The following is a 24,968-nucleotide window of genomic DNA, read 5'->3' on the forward strand; positions in this document are numbered from 1 at the left end:
CAATTGTGCCCTGGATTGTTTCCTGTTAGGATGAATGAACTGTCTCGTGTCTGCTTTTTGTGTATAGTGGTGAATTGTGCATCTTCAAAAGAAGCATTTGAGAAAATCTCACCCCTTGCTGCTCAGGACTACTGGTAGGATGGTTTCATTCATTCATTTATTACAGAAGCTGTTCCTGAGATTGTCATCTTCCACCAAACCATTTCATCTGCTTTTCCCGCATCAGACTGTTTAAGGACATTGTCGTGAGTGTTTATTGTGGTGGTTCATTATTTTTTTCAAATTGTATCGCCGTAATGGAAAAGGAAGGGTTCCAGTTATTCATTTGTTAGTTTCTTGTCTCTGCCAGTGATAATGTGTGGGTCAGGCCAAGGCTGGGTGCGCTCCTGGAATCCCCAAAAAAAAAAAAAATTAAATCGACAGTGTGAATCTTAGAGGCAACGGACCGCTACAACATGTTACACATAAGGAAGCAGGAGCTTGGGATGTTTGTTTTTCTTTCTTTTCATGAAATTTTATATTCTATTCTAAAGCCCCTGCAAATGCAGTCATAAATTACAAATGTGAGTACTATAAGAACACAACAGCATTTGTCAGCAACACTTACTGTTTTAGTCCTTATTTTCTTTTAAATTACAAATTATGATTAATCGACTCACCTCTTATAAATATTCAGTTTCAAAATTTGTTTTTAAGAAAATTCAGACTTAAGAATCTATGGATGTGTTCTTGACTGTTTCTAAAGACAGTTATGTTTGGCTTTTGCTTTGTTAGTCTTTGTTTTAGCACTTACAGCGTCAACACCATTGCCATCGGGAGTGCCATGGACTGTGCCACTAATATGCTGTACTAAGCATGCGCACTGGCTTGTGACATTATGGGCATTATTTTCTATTTAAGCACAGGGACAACATAGCTTCAGAATTTTCCTCAATTTCTGTAGGGCAGGATTGCCAGGTTGTGGTGAGTTTTAGGACTAAAATGAAGTTCAGGGTTAAGATAGAAAAAAATGAAGGAGCAGAAAATCATAGGTTTTATGAACACAATGAAGAAACTTGTAATTAGAAAGACTTTAGTTGCATCTAGAGTTCATTGACATTCTAGCATACATTCTAGCATCTAAAGGAATCAACAGAAACCTAGCATGGGGTAGCAGGAGAAAAGACATTTTAAACTAGTGCCCACAACAGCTCATGGGAACCTTGTGAATGATTAACTGTACAGTTTTGTTACACTAATGTTGATATGGCCATTCCTCAGTTTATGATTTTACTGCTTCTTTAATGGTTTGGATCCCTAATGGATTTCCTGATTGTGCTTTTGAGCTTGTCAAGCATTTCTTTTAACACTTAAAAAATAAAATACTGACCTAACAACTGAGCAACTATTTAACTGTATTAAAATCATCCAGATCCCAGCACAAATGGAGATATCAGTTAAAATAAAAATAAATGGTTCACTGTGAAAGGATTTCCACTTAAAAACTTGAGTTAAAGAAAAAAAATCCTGTCTGGAAGCTCCTCTCCCAACCAAGAAATTAACCACAAAACCCAATTAATAAATTTAGTTCCACTGAGAATGAGAAGTACCAGGATTGTCTGGCAATTAGACTGCAAAATGTACACAAAAGGGGGCAAAGGTCAGCATCTCCAGTATAACACTGTATTTTATTTATTGTGTTTTGTGAAGTGTGCTGTGAAACTGGAAAAAGTCTGATGGACACATGCCTGCTATTAATACGAGGCTATAGATCCAAGTGGTGTTTTTTGTATTCCTCTGAATACATTAAGCATACTGTAGTTTATCTCCTATACAAAGACCACCAAACATATATAAAAGAGATTTATATATAGATGGAAGATCATATATTTTATAATTTTATATATTATACTGCTTAATGCTAAAATTTCATAATAGGTGTAAAATTCTAGGTGCTGAAATGAGAACTACTTGTGCTTTGTAGGGTGACATGGTGGCTTACTAGTTAGCCCCAATCACTTCCTTGGGAATTTAGTGTTCTGTTTGCATGCACGTAAACCACCAGCTGCCACCCATGTAAAGTTTCTGTATTCACTTCATGTTCATTTGGATTTTCCTGCTACACCTCAAACATGTGCAGGTTAGGTTCAATGATGGCTATAAATTGTCCTTATCTAGGTATATGCATGTGAATGTGCTCTGTGATGCAGCGTCACTTCCTCCAAGGTTTGTCCCAACCTTGCACCAGTGCTACCAGGATAAACACTGACTCCCTGTGATCCTGAACTGAATAGGTAGGATATAAAAAAGGTTAGATGGATGGATGACCAAGTGTTGTTCATGGAATTCAGAGGATAAACATGAATATTCTCTATTCTATCGCTAGGACTATGCATGATGCTTTTATCGATCAGAGATCCATCTCACTATCATTTCTATTTTCCTCTTTCAACTGTGAGACACTGCCACTTAAACTACTGAAACCTCACAGCTCATTGATCACATCACCGCTCTACTGAAACATGCATGAATCATAAATTTTAATTCTGAAATGGTAATGGTATAAAACTGTTAATAATTAAAACTTTTCTTTCTTGTGTATTAAAAGAACACCTGGATTTTCCTACTTTTTATATTAACCCGAGTAGCATTTTTAAACAAAAGGTATGATCCCAGCTGTTTTGAAGGAAATGAAGGACCAAATTCCTATTCCTTAGATATTATTTACCACCTACCTATTTGGGGTCTATATTTTTAATTTTTTTTTTATTATCTGCACACATACACACAAGATCATAACAAAATGTAGAAAGAATGTTTTGCATTTGGTCTATATGTTACGTTTACACACAGTCTTAATGATCCAACTTCCTAATATTTGGCCTTGCATGTTGATAAGTCTTTCACCATTGTGATAGTCAACATGATGCATGCTGTACAATAACAGTATAGTGATTCCACTCATGTAAGATTAATTAACATGCAAGAGAAAAATTAAGTAAACTAACATTAGTACAGTAACATGAAAACAGTTTGCTGCCATGTTCCAAGTACAAATTAGTTAAGGCTGGCAAAATAAAAGTAAGTAGGTTATCAGGGAGGTGAAGAGGTTAGCACTGATCATTCACAGATCTAATGTCCAGAATTCGAATCCCACATTGAATGCTGTCCAGGGAGCGGAATTTGCACATTTGCCCTATGTCTTTGCAACTTCCCTCAACATCTGCCCCAAACATGTGCAAGTTATGTTAATTAGAAATTCCAAACTGGTCCTGTCCGAGTGTGGGCCTTGTAATGGATTAGTGTTTTCTTACCCGACGACCCTGAACTGAACTAAGCAGGTTTCAGAAGGTTATATTTATGTTGCAACCTAATAAAGATGTGTCACGTCAAATGCAGACAAGTCACCATGCTGCCAATGTGGCTCTTTAGAGACTTGTGATTGAAAATATGTTCAGTAGAACTTTTCATCCCAATTACATCAGATTTCTGACTTTTCAATATTGTTTAAATTTCCCAACAAATACAAATTTTCATATATGGGTAAAAATATACCTGCCAAGAGTTTTAAATATTCTGTCTTTAGCTAAAAACAGGGTAAACAAAGTTATACAATTTTTCAGAACACACTTGAGTTGATAAATATTACACCTAGCATGGAATAACACACAAATGTTTGTGCTAACACACTGTATAAAAATAAGGAGTCAGGTTTCTGAAGTGTTTTGAATATTTTCCAATTAATTATACTGCGCCATGTTACACAAAAAGTACTGCATGTTTTAAATACACCAGCTTACCTCGGTATCCTGGTCCATGTCATTCCAGCGAGGATTGAGGTGTCCAACTCTGGCACTGAGGTTTGTAGTCATGGCATAGCGAGGCTCCCCATCAAACTGTGAGATTCCATTGTCAATTGCATCAATCTCCTCAACAAAATTCTCATAAAGCTGGGAAACAAGAGGACAATAGTCAAAAATGGCATTTCTCATTAAACATCTCAGGGCTACTAAAGTGAAAAATTTCTGTTCAGTTTTATTTCATTCGTGCCCACCGAGCACCTCATTCAATTTCTTCATGGTGGATTGCCTCACAGCAGTTATTTTGCTTCTTGGTCACATCTCTTTCAATGAAGGTCACAAGCTTCAATTATTGACAGATTTCATTCTTTATCAAATTTACTAATCTATTTTTAGCTTTTTTTTCCACCTCAACAACTTTTAAATTCTGGCAAGGTACTTTTTTTGTACAACACTACAGTACATAAATTGAAAAAGCCAAGAGATGGTTATGATAGAAAAATTAATAGGCTTGAGGTTAGCCATAAAAGTGCCACATTAGATCAGGCAAAGTTAAGACAATGTCAATCTTCATTCCAGTGCTTTATTTCTTTGAATTACATGCAGTATACTGTAGTGGATTAAAAAGGTTTCCATAAATCACCTATATCATCAGGATTACAAAACTATGGTGGTTTCTTAAGCTGCAGAATACTGAAATGACTGCTTATTCATGTATCTTGAGCATAACTTACTATTAGAATGCTTTACAGTTAAGCTGTTCAAATCATTCACTTACTGATTTAAAAAAAAAAAAACTGAAAACACATTGAATCATAACTAGAATTAAGAATGATGCTTGGTTCCTGTATCTCTTCACTGGCGTCCAGTTAGGTGTACAACATTTTTCAACATGTTCCTTATCGAATATGTAGCCATTAATCTTTTGTCTTCCATTACCTTACAAAACCTACTGGTGCTGTTACCCCAGTGTGTACACTGTAATCTCAAGATACTGGCCACCTTAATGTTCCAATTATAAATAAAACAAGTGTATGTGGCAGAGTTTTTAATTATAAAGGAACACAAACCTAGGAATGATCTGATTATTAATATTACTGTTAAATCAAGACCCAAGATTCATTACTTTAACACAGCATACAACGCTCAGAGCTGGGGCTAATGTTATTTCAAATCAATTGGTTATATTGTATACATTTGTTTTTGAATTGCCATTATAAAAACTCTTTTCCAGTTGTTTTCATTGTCTATGGCTGCACTTGGCATAACAGCAGTGGATGAGTTCTCATTTATGAAGTATCCTTTTTCAGACTTCTATCCAAATTAAATGGTCATCATTTGCCTACAGAATGAGACTGAGCTGATACAATTTTGATCTAAAAAAATCTCTTTTAAGTGGTTGTTGGCTTAATAAGAATAAAATGGGAAAAAACATGCAGTCTAATTTGCTCCCTGCTAACTCCCCCCTTCTTCTAACAACAACCTTCTAAATATGAATTAAAATGTAATGGGTTTTCTCCACAGATTGACTTTCTGGTGCTAATTTGTTTTTCTCACTTGAAATTACTGCCAGTTTCTTCTTGCATATTACACATCACCACTGATATTTCTTATTTTGTCACTCCACTCCCTCCGCTCATATGACTAGAAGGGCCCTTATGTTATGCACAGCTTTGAAGGATTCACAGCTCAATTTGATGAGACAAACTGGACAATAATATGAAAATGTGCAAACATGCAATATGGACAATGAATGGATCGGTTTCCAAATTGTTTTGTAATGCTTACAGAAAAACCAGTGGCAGTCTACCTCAAATTTGGGCTGCCTCATACCAAGACGCTTTAATTCTTACTGGTGACCCAGCAGTAATCAGAGAGAAAGCAGTTTTGCGGAGTCAAACTCCACCTTTACTTGTGTGTACCTTTTTTTTAAAAATTTTGCATTGATAACTGAACTGTAAATTTCACATATAAAATGAATTATACCACCTACATCCATACCCTAAACCCAGTTTCAATGGACTTTGTGACAAACTTAATTATACCACCTGCACCATACATTCTTAACCGTATCAATAGATATTTATTGACCGGGACAGTCTAATTACTAAATGTGATTACAGAGGAAATAAAATCTAACTAAAACATAATTAAGACATTATAGACCAATTTCAAATTTACCTTTAGAATGAAACATACATAAAAAATATTTTCCTGTGTAGCTTCAGTCTTATTGTAATCTTTTCAGATAAGTTGTCATGTTTCCCCCTGGTTTTCTCACCAATCCCGAAATGGCCTTTACAGATTTTATAAACTTCATTTGAATATTTTCTGGTGGTGGAAATACTGCACACATTATGCAATTAGATTCACATGCAGGTTTTGACATGCTTAAGCACATTATTTAGTTACACAGCACTGGTAATTATGGTCACATCTTAGTTTTATACTATACCTACCAAGTACCTTTCAGAATTGATAATAGTACTGTGCCATTAAGTTCAGAAGTGGGCTAAGTACAGAGATTGTAATGGTTTTCGTCTTAGATGCTCACTCTGGGATTGTGGTATAGTGGGTATGAGGCTTAGATGGCAGATTTTTAATAAATGAATAATTAATTGCCCAGATCAATCCCCGTGGGTGTGTGTGCTCGCATTGCTGAGGGACGTTGGTGAGTAATTATGGTGAAATGTACCTGCATATGAGGGTGCGGTCTGTCTCAATTGCTTCATCAGCTTCCTGCAGTGCACGATTGAGATGCTGCGCCCAAAGGCATATAAAGGATGAGCTGGCACAAGAAAAGGAGGAGGAGAAAAGAAGAACGATAAAAAAAGCCATGAGACCAGCATCGGAACGAGACAGCCAGCTAGTGTGGGAATGCAGTATGGTCTTTGGTCCTGCATAGGAGTGAAGGATCAGCGCTGGATAGACTGCTCACTCCACTGAATATTTGTAAAGGAGTGGGTACAAGCATTGTGGATTCCTCCACCAGGGATCCGAGGCACGCCAGGGGAGTGAGAATTAAGACGGGAGGACACCAACCCTGAGTGGTCTAGCCGACACCGCTCAAGGCAGTCAAGACAGAGGTTAGGTTAGGGTGGACAGCAGCCACTTGCGCCTCCACTGTCTGTGCAAGCATTGGGAGAACCGGAGAGATGAAGTGGGAGTTGCGCTGGGCTGACTGATTTTTTATAATAGTTTTAAGTTCAGGACTTTAATTGTACAGATGTTCACCGTTTTAATGGATTATTTATTGGAGATTCTGCACGGCACTTTTGGACACTTTGATTTGAAATGTTTTAATAAAAGCACTGAAGCACTTTAATGCACCTACTCCCTTGTTATATGCATGTTGTGTCCTCATTCACTAGCTCATCTTCGGGTACGTTATAGGCAGTCACGGGATTTAACAGGCTCCTGGGATGCAACCGGTAGTGTGGGGCCGGCCTGCACCGTTACAGGTGAAGCCGCAGACATTGTGCCATGACGGCAGGTTTGCATTTGACAGAATGTAGATCACAGTATTATATCCATAGGTCTGAATCACAATCTGATTATTTGGGTGGTCAAGTGCCAGATAACGCTTGCAGTTGGTCGGCAAACATCCACCACACCCTCTCAGTTGCGAGAAGCAGATCATAGGCATGTTATAGAGTACCTGTCAAATAATATAAAGAATACACAACAAAGATACATCTGTTTTAATTATCAGTGTGAGAAAAATAAAGAAGAAACTGACCATGAGGTCTATACGGAAAATCACTTATTTTTTAAAAATGTGTGAATTAAATTTGAATTAATTCCCTGCCAATGGCTGGTAACACCGATAGAAAGACATTAACAGCTACCAACTTGAGAGCAACAAAAAGCTCTTCTCAGTTCAACTCAACTCCATTGAATTCTCCAAAACTAACTTTTTGTTCAAAGATGGTGCCTTGCATAGGAAAGATTCAAATCCCCAGAACAATGAACATCTGCCCAGGTGTTCCTCCTCCAAGGATGCCAAAACAAATTATGAACCTTCCTGTCTCTAGCTTTGACAAGGTAAGGAGTTATATTCATTTATACAGTCTAGTGTTAAATTGTTATTAAAAATTTGACCGATATTGATACCAGCTTTCAGACTTCTGTACTTTCATTAAAGTAATTCTGAAGCAAATAATGGATACCCTCAAAACCCTCAGTCTTACTCCAAAGCAACTGGCAAGGGAATGTGGTGAATGTGGTTGTGGTTTTGACAGGAAAGCTGACGTTTACTTCCAGGACCAAAAATCCCTAAATGCTGGCACCATGTCGTTTTTTTCTCCCCACTACTTTTCCAGTACTTGTATACTGTGCATCACTAACACAGGCATTACATTTTTGTGGCAAGAACATAAATATAACAGATCTCTGGGGTGGCACTACACAGGTTATAGTGACATTTCTCCTATGGTGTTTTTAATGGGATAAAAACTGGGTGAGTGATAATTACTTTTAAGTATGGAAAGGGACAAATTGTATTATGTGGTGGCAATGCCATGGACAGTGACATGGTATGGTCATTATTTCATTCCAAGGGCCTTCATTTTGCTGAATTAGTTTGCCACTTATGCATTATCTTTGACACTAATACACTATCTTTTAGCACCCATATTACTGCACTACTGATTACCTTCTTTTGTAGCAAAGAAACATAGGACAGTAAAGGCATTTTCTCACTTGGCAGAATACAGAGGACTTAAATTATGTATTTATTTCAAGCGGAGTTGAAAATTGCCTTATTCACAGGCTGTTCAAATCATTCTATTTCTAGACTTAACGTTAATTCAAAATGCTGTCACAGAGATCATTACCAGGACTGTAACTTCCATTCTTAAGTTTATAAATCTTCCTTCTAAAGTATAACCTTTAGATGGCTTTGGCCCCGTTTACTTTACAGAACTTATTAATATGCAGATCCCACAGCATGCATTGTGATTACAAGAGGCCGCTATTCTAAAAATGTCAAGGACAGATAAAACCACTACAAGAGCCTGAGCCTTTAGCTACAGGCCCCAAAATTGGGATCTACCTGGCAGTGTAAAGGATGTTCCTTTGGGGTCTGATGAAGACTTACTTGTTGTGTTCCTGTATTAGCGCTGCTGAATAGGCTGCTTATATTGCAACTATGGCTGTTAAGTTATTTGTTCAAGAGTAGAAGCCTGGCAATCAATATAAATTATGAATTGGTGCCATTCTTACTTTTCTAAGATACTGCTTCTGGACATGGAATGAGACATCAGTCATTAGGAGTTTCAGGATTCAATAATTAGTGACACAACACCAGGCCGTTAAATGCTACAGTTTATACATTTTTGGACTTCAGCATTTTCTTATAAAATTATAGAATGTTTGAAAAGAAGAGGTGTCAAGTTGATTGGTAAAACTACATTTATGCCTGTAAATGACTTACGATCTTCAAAGTAGGGGTACAACGTATGCTTGTGAAATGCCAGTGGGCATTATCGACAATGTATTTGCATAAGCCAATCAGAAATTTCCATTCTATACCAAAGCAAACCAGAAAGACCACAATAGCTAAACAACTTGTTGATGCAGAATGTCTGATATGGACATCATGCTTGTGGCACTACTGTATAACTAACATGATGTTTGGAAAATGATGTAAAACAATATGATCAAACAAAAGATCAGATGAAGACACATATGTCCTCAGGATCTGAAACCAGAAGTACAGATTGTATCACCCAATGCCATTCAACTTTGGCCTAGAAGAAGCGTACTAGTTATGAAAAAGCGGATATTAAACAAGAAATTCAGATTTGGGAAATATGCTGAAAATCTGTCGCAGTTAAAGAATTGATTTTTTTAATTATCTTCTTGTTACCCAATACAAAGACTATGAAAGACTTTGTGAGTCACCTCACTCCATGAAGCAGCCCAGTTTGACCACTCAAAAAATGTACTCAGCCAGCATTAGCAAACTGTTTAAAAATAGGAAAATGTTCAGTGACAAGAAAAGCAGCCGATGGCAGAACAATAAATGTTGTCACCAACTGCATTGCAGAAGACCAAATACCACCAATGTCATCGAGAGGGATGATTTCAAACAACTGCTGAATATTTTAGAGTAGGATCTGAATTTTTTCTTTAATGAAAGTTTGAAGTGCATTACACTTGCACTATGCAACATTTAAAGCAGCATGCACAACATCCCATGGTATTTGGGGATCCCATCAATTCTCATTTGTTGGCTAAATTCATAAATATTACTCTGGTAATGTGTACATTGATAGCACTAGTGTTGGATCATCTCTCTGTCTAGACACTCTACAGTTCCCCTTTGAATTTTGCAGCACTTCAACAAGAGGGAGGTTTGGTCAGGAGTGTGTGTTCGTAGCAGCATGGTGTTTCTTCCCCCGCAGACTCAGCAGTGCGTCAATGAGGGGGACCATCCCAGTGAAGTCTTCAGTACATCATTGACCTGTGGGGTATCAAGTGCGTCGAGGAGAGGAAGAAAGAATTGCTGAGCACAAGGTCCAATAAACCTCATGTTCACGTCCAGTACTGAAAGTTCCTGTTCTAAAAATGGATTTTAAGGTATCCCAACAATTTCTTGTGTCTGAAGAATTATTTCTAACCTTTATATAAAATGGTGGCTACATTTTTTGTTTCTGATAATTTTAAACATTAAGTCATCCAATTGGTGCTTTCATTTATTTATGACCAGCATACTTCAACGCAGGGAAAGGCTTGCTGATAACTCATTTTAAAGTTAAAGACTACATTGCAGTTGTGTGTATTTCCGAATTATCAATATTGTCAAAAAGCCAAAAAACATCAAACTTTTTTTTGCCTAGATTGTCCAGCCACACTATGCTATCAAGAGGAGTTTGATTTTTCTCTTTTCCATTGCTAAAATATGGCACCTCTTAATTCCTTCGTTAAAAAGACCTTGAATTAATGTGACATAACCAATATGATCGATTTCTCTCTGTTTGTTTACCTTGATTTGTGAGTTTATGTATGTAAATATTGTAAGGGCTTGCACTTTATTTTTACCATACCATATCTGCATACATTTGCAAGTAAGCACTGAGACAGAAGACTGCTACTTAAAACGACAATGAATTGAATATGTGAAGAGCCCAGTTTAAAGTTTACTGATGGCTTTGATTATGATATTTCTTAATTAGAATGACTGTATGTTTAATGGATTGAGATTACCTTTCTAACTTGGTACAAAAAGTAAAGAAATAATTGTTAGAGAGAGATTAATTTTATTGAATAATTATTTTCAGTTCAGATTTTATGTGCACACAGTGAAAAGAAACACAGGCTATGTCCACATTACTGTTTTTCTTTGAAAATGGCTTTTTCAAATGAAAACAATATCCGTTCACTCGTTTTTACATCAGTAATGAAAGTATCTCTGTCTACGCTAAAATGACCGAAAGCATTTATGTTGTAGGCATTCGCCTACACTGAACATGTTAGCATTAATGGAAAAATCTGTTCCTGGCTACAGGATTTACCACAGAAATATAGTGACCACAGTACCACGACAACTCTGAAGGCAAAATGCAAGAATAGATTATAGCACTCACTAAATAAAGAATTACCACATAAGGATACAGATTTGCTCAAATACATCAAAAACAAGGTAGAAACTAATTAAAATAAATGAAAAACAACAATATCTGCCCATCGGTTAACTGTAGAACCACAGCAAGGTTGTAGAAAAGGATTTGGACAAGCCAGACACAGACAGAGTCCTGGAGACCTCAGCCAACTCAAATAATGGCCATTCTACAGCTGTCGGGGCTGGGTTTGCCAGTCTGATGAAAGGATCCTTCTACCCGATGATTCCAGTGCTCCTTTAATATGTAATATGTAGTTATCTCTGCATATCAAAATTGATCGGAGAAAACAAGCTCAAGATTGAAAAGCTTCTATCACTTTACAATGCTAATAATTCTGTCAAGTTTCATTAGGATTGAGCAATTTGTTTATCCAACTTGTGTTCATTTTACCACTGTTAGAGACTCAATTAAGGAGGAGATAAGGAGACAGCATTTGCCGATATACAGAGAGTCAGGTGTCTATCTTCCTGCTATAGTCTGAAAGTAGCCAATGTGGAAGAGCCATGATCACGACTGAGCTCTGCTTATTTATCTGCCTCTTCTGAATACAAGTAGATGTAAACTTCCTCAGATCCACATCCGATTTGCCTGGGACTTGATGGACTTACTGTATTACTAAAACAGACTGCACAGGCAATGCCCGGAGGCCATTTGTACCTAGTCCATAACCACTACGTGCACTTGAAAAGGATTTTTCCTGCTCAGGCCACAACCCTCTTTTGATTTCTATTCTTCTTTATTTTATAACACCTTCATGCTCACATCCTGACACAAACATGGACATTACTTTAAAAGTGGTGAAATTGTGTTAAGGTATGTCCAAATACACTGCCTTTTATATATGCCTAAGGCTTATCCAAGGAAGGTAAAAATGTATACTATATTTCAAACTTAACCTTCATTTCTGAATGACCTTTATCTATAACACAATCATACAGCACCTATACAAAGCTCATGCCCACTGACATGATAGCATCATACAGTTGTTGCAGATTTGTCGACTGCACATTGATAATGTGAATCTCTCACTCCACCACATCCCAAAAGTGCTCTGTTGGATTGAGATCTGGTAACTGCGGAGACATCTGAGTCCAGTGAACTCATTGTCATTTTCAAGAAACCAGTTAGAGATGATTTGAGCTTTGTGACATGGCGCATTATCCTGCTAGAAGCAGCCATCAGAAGATGGGCACACTGCGGTCTTAAAGGGATGGACATGGCCAGCTACAATACTTAGTAATCATTTAAATGCCACAGCCTACCTATTTGGTACTATGGGGCCCAAAGTGTGCAAAGAATATCTCCCCACACTGTTACACCACCACCACCACCAGCCTGAACCATTAGTACAAGGCAGGATGGATCTATGCTTTTGTTATTAATGGCAAATTCTGACCCTAGCATCTAAATGCAGAAATCGAGACTCATCAAATCAGACAACATTCTTTTCCAATCTGCTATTGTCCAATTTTAGTGAGCCTGTGCAAATTGCAGCCTTGGTTGCCTTTTCTTGGCTGTCAGGAGTGTCATCTGGTGTGGTCTACTGCTGCTATAGCCCTTCTGCTTTGACATGTCAAAGTATCAAGTTAACGTGTTGTGCATTCAGAGATGTTCTTCTGCATACCTTGGTTGTAAAAAGTGGTTATTTGAGTTACTGTTCCTTTCTATCAGCTTAAAACCAGTTTCACCAATCTCCTCTGAACTCTGGCATCAACAAGGCATTTTCGCCCAGAGAACTGCTGCTCACTGGATGTTTTCCCTTTTTTGGACCATTCCCTATAAACCCCAGAGATGGCTACACATGAAAATTCCAGTAGATCTGCAATTTCTTAAATACTCAGACCAGCCTGTCTGGCACCAACAACCATGGCGCATTCAAAATCACCATTCTTCCCCATTCTGATGCTCAGTTTGAACTTCTGCAAGTCATCTTGACATATCTGCATGCCTAAATGTATTCAGTTGCTGCCATGCAATTGGCAGATAAGATATAAGCAATGGCCCGTTAGTTTACATTACAACCAGTGAACTTGTACATGAGCTTTAATGAAGCTAACAATTTTAAAACCGCAAAAAATCAGTACAGATTGAGTATCCTTAATCTGAAATTCCAAAATTCAAAACTTTTTGAGCACCAACATGATGGCTTAAGTGGAAAATTCCACACCTATCCTCATTTGTCCATGTGGAGCTCTGACTAATGTCCTCTTACTGATCAGTGGATGTGATTTCCTCAATCTTCCTTTCAATTTTTAAATATGGTAGACTCTTACACTTGGTTGCCACCAGTTTGTTATCAACCATTGCCACCACCAGACCTACATGGATTAGTCTCAGAGCTTTTTTTTTTTTTTTGCTTATTCTCTGTGTAGAGTAACCTTTTAATTAAAAAACAGTATCAAAGGTGGAGACTGAAAGCCTACCATTGTTTGCTGTTGGCTTTGTTTAACAGCTGAAATAAGGGGTATGATACATAAACAAATTGTGTTTAGACTTGGGTCCCATTCTTAGGATATCTCAGTAGGTACACCCAAAAATTCCAACATATGAAAATATCTAAAATTAAAAATACTACTGGCCCCAATCATTTCAGATGAGGGATGTTCAGCCTGTAGTACATAAATAAATTAATTGTTCTGATAAAATTCTGAATTACCTAGAGTACTTTTTAAGTGAATTCATAATCCAATTCAATACAATGCAGCCAACTTTGTGCTGTCTGATGGAGTCGGCGCTGTATGAAGGGTTAACGGGTACAATCTCAACCCCTTTTTTCTTTTTCCATTCTGCTGTGGTATGTAAAACACAAAACATCAGGATGACGAGCACCTCATCTGTTTTGAGAGGTTCAAATCACCAACGATCTTAATTCCTCATCACTGCATTCATTATATGCGCTGCACTTTCAGATATGCATTTATTGATTGTCAGCTTTCATGTACACAGTGCGTGCCTCTGCGACTAAAAACAAAATGAAATTTGTTTGATTTTGTTGGCATGAGTCATGGACTATCTGAACTAAGCCACTGGTACATCAGATGATCACCTCTGAATGGTGGAGATTATGTAAATGAAGACTACGACTGAAAATCACTGAAAAACTTGTCAATTGTGACATGGCCTTTAGTCAGCAGCTCATCTAAACTGACTAAGTAAGAACCGATCACTTACTACTGCAATCTTGTTACCGTGTGGTATTCAGTACATATCCCTAATACAGAAATTTTTATCAAGTTTTCCTTCTTATTTTTACTCAGAACTGTTTCTTTATCAGTATGCTGCTGCTGGAGTATGTGAATTTCTCCTTGGGATTAATAAAGTATCTATCTATCTATGTTGCATCACATTTTGACAGAAGTACTACTAAATGCCATATTGTAAGTGCAGGATAGTTAGGTTTAGTTACATTTTATGTTTCATTCTTTTTTTTTTTTTTTTAAACTATATCTGATTGTAAATTAAACTTTAATTATGAATAAAATGTGAATTGAATAAACTCATAGAGGGATAGCACCTCGACCTCGAGTTGTCCTCTTGAAAAAAACTGTGCTTCTGTTAAGCAAAGTACAACTACTATGGCTTTAAAAAATATTTTTTCAGATATTACAGTATTGCATTTTACTATACTACAACAAAGAATCTTAATTGATTTTAAGCTGTTGTTTCTTTAATACCACAGCCACTACAAAATTCATGAGGTCCTTTAAAATGATTGGAAGAATAATAATAATCTTGAGCATTAAGTTCTATGCGTCTGGAATTTAGTTCCATTAGCTCTAATTGATACTTTATATTAAAAAACAACAATAAAAATCATGAACCAAATCAATCTCAAATGAGAAGGAGGTGTGTCCTGTTAATTAAGCACTCTCATCTTTTATGCAGTATAATTACCTCCTAATGAAATCACTAAGCATGCAAGAGCAAGGTCAATGTCTTAATTGCTGAAAGTTTCGAAATGGCACAATTTAAAACCACACTTTCCACATTTGTGTGGAGTCTGCACGTTCTCCTTGTGTCTGCATAGGTTTTCTCCAGGTGCTCCAGTTTCCTCCCTCAGTCCAAAGACATGCAGGTTAGGTGAATTGGTGATTCTAAATAGGCCTTAGCGTATGTGTGTGTGTATGTGTGTGTGTGTGTGTGTGTGTGTGTGTGTGTGTGTGTGCGTGCACGCACGTTTGGCCCGCAACAGAGAAGCACCCTGTCTAAGGTTTCTTCTTGCCTTGCGCCTTATGCTAGCTGGTATAGGCTCCAACACCCCCTGCAACCCTGTTAAGGAATAAGCGTGTTAGAGAATATAACCGACTGGCTCTCCACATTTTGACAGTCAGCTATCTAATATTGCTTAGACATTGATGCTCAACATTCTGTTCAGTACTGATTTTTTTGTTTATACACAGTAACATCTGAGTAACATGACGGAAAGCATTTCTCACTGCATGCATCATTTAAAATTTACTTTGTGTAACTATAATGAATAACACAAGCTTTTCAGGCTAAATGGCTACTATTCAAAGCTGCTAGCTACTTAATAGCTTGCAGGACAAACAGTCTGATATAATCTGCTCTGCTGTTAACAAATAATAATAAAGCTTCTCTAAATCAGAATGCCATAAAGAAATAAAAAGTTGTAACCCTACAAAAATAAATAAAAAACTAGAGTTGTTTAGACAAGTCTGGCCCCTGCTGGCCAATAGTGGTACTGACCCTATTGTATTAAACTACTTGTCATAACACAAAGTTAAATGCTTAACATATAGCCTAAAATTCCTAGGCCTCCTTATTCCAGGTCAGGGTCACAGGGTGAGCGTGGTGTCTAACTTAGCAGAACTGTGGGCAATGAAGTAATCAGCCCAGGATCAGGCCCAATACAGTGATGACAATCAACCAATCTTGCATGTCTTTGGGAATTTGTGAGAAAAACTGGAGTTCCCATAGGAAAAACTAAAAACCTAGGCTGACCCTAGAAAAAATGTGCAAATTATACAGACATGGCATACGAATACAGAAAGTGGGTGTCCAAAAAACATAAGTTCTAACGACTATAAGCTGTTTCTTTTAACCAATCAACATAATGCAAACGAAAGCCAAATAGTGTATTTTATTACATTTTTAAGAAGCTGCCCACTCAGAATATACTTTACTTGTGAAAAGCCCATTTAGTAAGACAGACAAAATGGTACAATGGTAGAACTGGAAGAGACTGCAAGTAAAATATACAGGAAAAGAGAGAATCAATTACCTATTGTGATAGGATTGTGGAATATACCATTAATACTAAAGGTAGAAACGTTTGACACAGCAGAAAATGTGTGTATATTATTGGAAGTGTCAAGTGAAAATATCTTTATATTATATTTAATTCTTTACTTTATGTATTAGGGTTGTATAAAACTAAACCTATAGTGTTTTGAATGGATACTAAAGACATGAACAAGATGAATCCATACTGCAAAGAATTGCACTAGTACCACGCGTTATTGCACCTACCACATGACAAAACAGCTAGGGATTCTGGTTGACAATGCCCCAGGCAGACACGTAGTGCAGTCCCACCCTCTGGAAATGGCTGTCTATCTACCCCAGCCAGCTGTTACATAGGCCTTGGCCTGGTCCAGCCACTTGAATCCTCAACAATGAGCATCATGCAAGCCAGATCATGCTCAGGGAATCACACCACATGTCTGTAGTGCCATAACTGATGCACCCTCACAATGCAGGTAATGTGCCTCTCTCGTTCGAAAGACAGTCAAACCAGCATTACCCAAGGATTCTCCGAAGACACACAGTACTGAAGGAGTCCAGTCTTCGTTTCAGGTCACTGGATAGCGTTCATGTCTCACAATCATATAGCAAAACAGGAAGCACCGGAACCCTAAAGACTTGGGCCTTTGTCCTTTTCCAGAGATATCGGAAGTGCCACAAGCCCCTTCCCAGCAACCTCATTACCCCCCAAGCTCTCCCAATCAGTCTACTGACTTCACAGGAAGAGTCACCAGAGACATGAATGTCGCTGCAGAGGTAAGTAAACCTCTCGATATGGTTGACACTCTCACTGCAGACAGACAAACATTTGATGGATCTGCACAAGAGGTCATTAAAGGCCTGGACCATGGATTTTATCCAGACACTCAGCCTCCTCGCTCAGTCTCTCGAGAGCCCCGATCAGAGGCTCCATTGACTCCGCGAACATCACAGAAGTGTCAGCAAAGTCAAGATCAGTGGGCTCCATGACTCTGCCCAATACCCAGTCCATGCAAGCTCTGACGAACCCCAGAATCAGCTGAGAAAAATGCAGAGGTTCTGCATCCACTCTGCACAGCACCAGTGTATAGGCCGGCTGCTAAACATTAAATTAAATTGCTAATACTTCTTTTTAACCTTTCACATAAACACTGCTCACCTTGTCATAAAGCACCTGCACTGCCTGGTCATCTGCCGCAGTACCTTCCAGGAGCTGAGTCAAAATACGGTGTCCAAAATGAAGGTATACCAGTCCAGCACTGCTCAGCTTGGTGACCCACCGCTTCTCTGGGCACAGGCTTTGAAAAGTTTCATTAAAGGACCTGCAGACATTCAAAACATGGAAAATTAGTATAATTGAGAAGATGGTTTATTTTGTATTACTTCTGTTTCAACAAGACTAATATTAATTGGATTGGTACTGGAATTGAAAGCAGGCTTTTGTGAGCCTCAGACCTTGGACTTAAAACGCCTTATACAAAACAGGGAATTGGCAATCGAATTGATGAGCCAGTTTCATCCCTGGCTTGGATACAGAAGAACTTCCTTGGCTGTTTTCTTTGAAAGCTAAATCACAGAAAATTTCCATGGGATAATCAAATTAGTGGTAGATTTTCCTTAATTGTTAAAGCCTGTCTTGATTGCTTTGTCTGCATTAAGATTATGCTGTCTTATGTGTTACCATTCTGTTTCATAACCTGGAAGTTTTCTGGGTTTGTTCATAAGCATAAACTTCAAACTCACACATTAAAACATAGTAAGACAGCATTCTTTCACTTAAGTATCACTGCACTAGTTAGATCTAATATTGCTTCAAAATTCTGGAAAGTTAATACTACAAGCTTTTATCTTAAACTGTCTAGATTTTTGTAATGCATGCCTGGCAGGAAAAAAAAAAAAACCAAAAAAAAACACAACAACAACAACAACATAAATCACCTTCAATTTATTCAAAATGCACCAAGAAGAAACTGCACCAGTCTTAGTATCATTACACTGTCTGGCTATGCCCTTTAGGACTGATCTTGAAATACTGTATCTTTAATTGAATATAAGACTCTGAAAAAATTAACACCTTCTTATGTATTGGAGTATTGTAATTGTAATCTTACATTCTATAAAACTGATTTGTGCAGTACTCCAAGAGTGAAATATAAAATAACTGGCTAGGAACCATTTTGTTTTTATGGACCAACGATCTTGAGTAGGTTACACATATGCCAGGCTATTAGAGTTGAACAGTTAATTACTAACATAACACTTAAAACTGGTCCAAGAATTTGGCCATAGACACATCCTACCCTGTGCAAAACATCTCTATCTTGGACTTTTGATGCATCTTTGTGGATGTCAAATCCTTGATTCAGCAAGCGTCAAACATCCCAATTTTGTTTTTCCCAGTTCAGGCTGGCCACTATAAAAATATGTTATGCTTTGGAATAAATTGTCTTTTTTGAGGAGTTTTTAATTGTGCTGAAATGAACTGCAATGAACTATAAAGGAAATTTACCTATAGACATCAACATTCTTTCTTTCCTGTGACAAATAATTTGTATTCTTTCTTTCATGATTATTTGACTACATTTGTACATTCTCTCTTTCTTGTAATTTATCATGTGTTTAGTTTAAAATGGTAAATGAATGGGAGACAAGATATCGCACAGGTAATTACAAGGATTTAAGCTTCAAGGCAGAGCCATCAATTACCACGATAGCATCATATGTTTGTAATATTACATGTCTAAAACCAGACTTATATTTTTGACAATAAATAACATCAACTGTGAAAGATCCAGGAGCGACGTCACAGAAAGATACCATTTCACCCGGATATTGGAGAATGAAAGTCATGCATCAGCCCAACTGCTGAATCAAAAAACGCACCCAAGTCAACATCTAACTTGCTGCCGAATATAGAGACTATATACAATACATCCAGTTTTTGCTATCTAATTACAATTTCTATTATACTTTCTTCTACTAGCATTATATTACTTTAATAAATAACTAATTTATTTTGGGGATTATAAACAATGCTGGATGACATTTAATGCATTTAGTCCCTAAATTCCAGTTGAGCAGAAATATTGGAAAAAATGAATCTGACGCAAAATTAAGCTGGTTACATACTTCTATCGTGCAATAGCTGCATCAAGTCTATAAGCCACTGGAATTATCAGACTCTTGATAAATTAATTTGGCATGCCCTGCCAAGCCTGCATGGCAGCTCATTACAGTTAGTACTCATTTTCGGGCTATTCTGACTTCAGTTTCCTCTTCAATAGATGAAATGCATTCTTAGTTGGATTTAAATAAGGAGATTTGGCCAGTCTAACTTTCCACTTTTTCATTCTGATAAACTCCATGGGTGGGTGGGCTTTATGTTTCAGGTCTGTGTCTTACTGTGTTACAAACCTCTTTCTAGCGTGCTTGGAGGCATTTGTAGAAGAGAACATTTTTTATATTAGCATAAAATAGCAAATTAACATAAAGAGACATAAAAAGTAATTAAAAGCTTCTAAAACAATAGATTAAGCATAAAATAGAATTTTAAGCAATTAAGATAGGTCCAGTAAATAGTTAACTAAAAATCAGTCATTTTGCATTTTTTTTAAGCTTACAGCAAAATTTCTAGTGTGGGAAAGAACAGAAAAAGAACAAAAATGGTGTGTAGAAAGCAGCTTAGAACAGGATAAGAAGATTGAGAACACTTGTGTCCAAGGCTGGGAAGCTAAAGGAATGATATCACAGAGAGAAGATGGCTCTGGTAGGCACGTAAGAGACCAGCTGGACTGGTGAATCAGCCTAAAGGCAACAAATGGCTTTTGCTGTAAGCAAGGTCACAATGATGTAATGCATGAAAGAAACATTAGTAAATTCAGGAATTAGCAATAAATATAGAAGAATGTATTAGAAAATAACTTTAGCGTAGAAATTAAGGCAAATCAAGCATGCCAAGCAAATGATTAAATAAAAGCATATACCATATTTATTTTAGTTAAAAGCTTAGCTTTGGGCATTAGACAAACCAGCTTAAAAGTCCAAGAAAGAGGAAGTGATGAAAGCCCATATAAGGAAGATGACTGTATGTACCAGCCTTGGCCAGTGAAAGAAATAAGCAAAAACAGAAACTAGAAAGGAACAATAGATAGTGAAATACTAGGGGCCCAGCTGCAGTGAGACGAGAAATTGGCTGGACAGGAGTAGAAGGGAGGTCAGAGGAAAACAGCAAATGAGCTAATTGAACGAGGTCAAAGTGATAAGAAATTGTTATATAAACTTCGATTGCTGAACCGTTCGGGGCTCAGCTCAATTTGGCCATATTGGGTTGGGTCCGTGTTGTTTTATTGCAATAAAGCTTTAAAACTCTTTCTGTCTATCTCGAGTCCTGATAGCCTTTATTTTCAGGTAAAAAGCCTTCTGGTGACCAATTTTTTGCCACAACACATTCAATTTGAGGAGAGAAGATATTTCTATATACTTCAAAATTCATCCTGTTGCTACCATCATCACTAAAGCCCTGTTCTGGAATCTGCCATGCCTGCTCAAGCCATGACGCTGCCTTCTCCATGCTTCACAAATGAACTGGTGTGCTGAAAATCATTTGCAGACCCTCTCTTTTTCTCCACACTTTTCTCATCACTCTGGTAAAGGTAAATCTGTACCTCATCTGTCGATAAAACTTTGCTCCAGAATTCTTCTGGCTTATATTTGTACTTCTTTTTAAATTACAGTCAGGCCTCTCTGCTTTTGAGGTTGATGTGAAGTCTCTTTAATTCTTCTGCAAACGGTGAATATTCTAACACTTCACCCCAGCACCCTGTAGACTGTGTTTTATTTTTTTGGATGTTATTTTTGGGTTTCTTTTCACAGCTTTAACAATACTCCTGTCATCAGCTACTATGATCTAACTGGGATGGCCTACTTGTTGCAAATAGCTTGTGCCTCCAGTGGTTTCTTTCTTTTTCAAAATATTCCATACTATTGATTTTAAAATTCCCTGCTGTTCACAAGTGGTATTTGCTTTAATCTCATTTTCAAAACTGACTGACTATCATATCACTGCTACCATTGACTATCTTGTATTGTACCAACAACAGTCATTAAAGGCAAGCTCATTTTATATATACAGTGCTCTCCACTATTATTGGCACTCCTTGTAAAAGTTAGTAAGAAGGGTTAGAGAAAGAAAAAAAAAAAAAATCACTGTTTACTGGAACTTTTGCACTGTAAAAATGAGAAGCATCTGACTTTTAACTGAAATAGACAGATAGACAGACAGACAGATAGATAGAGATACTTTAGAAATAAGTTCATTCAAAGAAAAACAAAGCCCTCATCAAGAAATAAATATTTAATCATATGAATTGGGCAATAATTGAGAAACAGGCTAAAACAAAAACCTGTGGCAAATGATGCACATAGTGGAGAATTCCAGTAAATTGTAGAGTATTAAAGACATCAAACTGCTAACAATCATTTTAAACAGCACACACATTCAGCACAGAAAATTTGCTAGTGAAGAATGAGAAATTAATGAAAGACTGTAGGCATACACAAAATTTGTTTGTGAGAGAGACTGACAGGGACTGGCACAGCACTCTTATTTAAAATCTCACACATTTTCTCAGTCTGTGTAGAGTCTGCATTTTGTCTCCATATATTTAAGGGTTCATCTCAAGGTACCCTGGTCTTCATCCCACATGTCAAACACATGTGTTATTAGATTGGAGAATCTAAAATGATACAAGTGTGGCGGTGTGTCTGAGTGGGGTCCAGAGTTTGTTTCTTCCTTTTGTTCAATATTATTTAAATATACTTGGGCTCAACAGGACTCTAAAGCAGACTTAGAGAATCTGAGAATGTTTTGTAAAAACTGACTAGTTACTTCACCAGCTATTTAGAAATCCTCACTGTCTTACCTTTGGTGGTGATCGTAACGGTGCTTCTCAGATTCAAACTCTCCGCCAACATCCACTACAACATCACACTCTGCCAGCAGTTTAGGGTCCCGGGTACGAATGATCTTTGCATCCTGTAAAGAAGCAGAAGCAGGACATAAATTGTTCTGTTATTTGGAGGGCAGTGAAAAAAGTGTCCACTGACTGTAATTTTAATAGGGGAGAGAGAAAAATACAAGACGGTCCACACGCTGTACATTTCTAAAACAAAAGAACAGAAATACAATGTGTTCTCTGTCATTGCCCTTATTGTTTTGTTTTTCCTTCTCCAAGGTAAACCAGAAGCCTGTATGCCTGCATTTACCAGGGTGAAGGACAGCTTTTACCCCAAAGCTATCAGCCTATTAAATACACAACGATCCCCGCCAATTCCTCTACAGAACCACCACTGACTGAACAGAACTTCTGCACCAACTACATATATTGACACACTTATACATGACCCATGTAGAACTCATGACCATTGCATTGACTGTAATCTCCACTGTGGCTTCATTTATTGTTTCTCTATTAATGCTTACATGTTTAACTGTACTACTCTTTACCTTTACTCTGTGTATATTTGGAACTGGTAATGGTAACTGTGCTTCTCCTTGTATAATGTTTATTTAACAATTGTCTACTCTTATATGAGGACTGATCATTTATATTAGGTAGAATGCCTAGAGGGGGCTGGGAGGTCTCATGGCCTGGAACCCCTGCAGATTTTCTTTTTTTTTTTTTTCTCCAGCCGTCCGGAGTTTTGTTTTTTTTTTTGTCCTCCCTGGCCCTAGTGTTCTCTTATTTTAAATTCTTACTTTGTCTTTTTTTCTCTTTCTTCATCATGTAAAGCACTTTGAGCTACATTATTTGTATGAAAATGTGCTATATAAATAAATGTTGTTGTTGTTGTTGTTGGATCTGACACCACCAGATTTCTTCCTTTGGGGTTTGCTCAAAGTTGTTGTTATATACTTTTATCTAAGGCATCTACAGGCTTGCTCTAAATGATATTTCATTACTATACAGTGACAAAAAAGGTATCTTGAATCTTGCAGTATCCACACAATACTCGCCTTTTAACAAGCTGCTACCCCTCAATTTGATTCTCCACTGGAATCTGTTGGGAGGTCAATCAGTTTTAAGTAGGCCCTTTGTGTTTGATAATACCTCTTTCCCACTATCCACATTTCCTTCAGTGCTTCATTAAGGAACATACACATCCCAATGCCTTGCCAGATGTCACTTTTGATCGCTGTAGAGGAGGAAACAAGACACTTGGCTATGATTTTTCTGTTTTTATGTATTAGTTAGTTGGGTTTTGCGTGAGTTAACATCAATGCAAATAAAAGAGACATTTTTCTAGTTAAAAAAAACCCAAAATGTTTAAATTACAACACTGGTGCCTCGCGGATCCAGGATCCTCAATTCAATGTCTGGTCTTGATCCATGGGGAGTTTGCATGTTCTCCCTTGTGAATTTGTGGCTTTTTGCACACATATAAATTCCCAGGATTAGAAATAAAATACTATTTCTTGCTGATGATTTACTTAATCTCCTTGATAAAAGCATTTATAACAATGAAGTATGCTAAAGTATTATAATATTTGTTATTATGATTGGCCGTTTGGTAGCATAAAAACACTGTGTGCATACATATGTTGAATACAATATGTACTTGTACAACTGTGTGTTTTTGTTATTATTGTGATATATTCTGAAGAGACATGCCAGTAAGACATTTTTTATACTTTATATACCATGTACACATACACAATAAATATGAGCTTGAAATTGAATATTAATTACATTTTGCCTTTATAATGGGTTGCTTACTGTATATGAATAACTTAGAATTTTACCAAGGCAGTGTATCTATTATGTACTAATGCACCATCTACATGCTTTCAAAATAACTATATTAAAGACTGGGCACAAGATCGGTTGCTAGGCTACAGTACCCTCCAAAGGTATTAGAATGGCAAGGGCAATTCTTTAGTTTTTCTAATACATTGAACACATCTGTATTGTTTACACATCTAGATATCAATACCAGGTAAAAAAAGCTAAAAATCTTTTAATCTCCATAACAGAAGATGGTGCCTTTTGTAGCAGACCACCCATTTTTTAGGACCACATGACTGGAAGTGTTTCTTGCTCCTAGGTGTGTTCTTGTTAGTCGGATTGTTTAAACTCAGCTCATTAAGTATTTCATTTTGTAAACGCTAAGGGGCTCTGCCCCTATTTCTGACCCCGATTGGAACTACGAGGTTTTCAATTCCACTTGGTCCAGGCTTATTATTACTTTCCTTATTTTCTGAATTTGCACATAGATTATTATTGTTCTTTACTGAATTCTTTTTTGCCTTCTTTTCTCTCCA

General features: G+C 37.2%; 1 protein-coding gene across 1 annotated transcript in view; it reads right to left on the bottom strand.

Moving 5' to 3' along the window:
• Positions 1-24,968, bottom strand: part of myg1 (myg1 exonuclease) — an 83,723-nt gene that overhangs the window by 55,028 nt on the left and 3,727 nt on the right. The window contains exons 2-4 of the mRNA XM_039746812.1: positions 22,570-22,682; positions 17,808-17,970; positions 3,780-3,929 (exon numbers count right to left, since the gene is read on the bottom strand). Of these exons, the coding sequence (XP_039602746.1) occupies positions 3,780-3,929; positions 17,808-17,970; positions 22,570-22,682 (426 nt within the window). The remainder of the gene's footprint in view (positions 1-3,779; positions 3,930-17,807; positions 17,971-22,569; positions 22,683-24,968) is intronic.

This window comes from Polypterus senegalus, chromosome 3, assembly GCF_016835505.1.
Source record: "Polypterus senegalus isolate Bchr_013 chromosome 3, ASM1683550v1, whole genome shotgun sequence".
Taxonomy (NCBI): Eukaryota; Metazoa; Chordata; class Cladistia; order Polypteriformes; family Polypteridae; genus Polypterus; species Polypterus senegalus.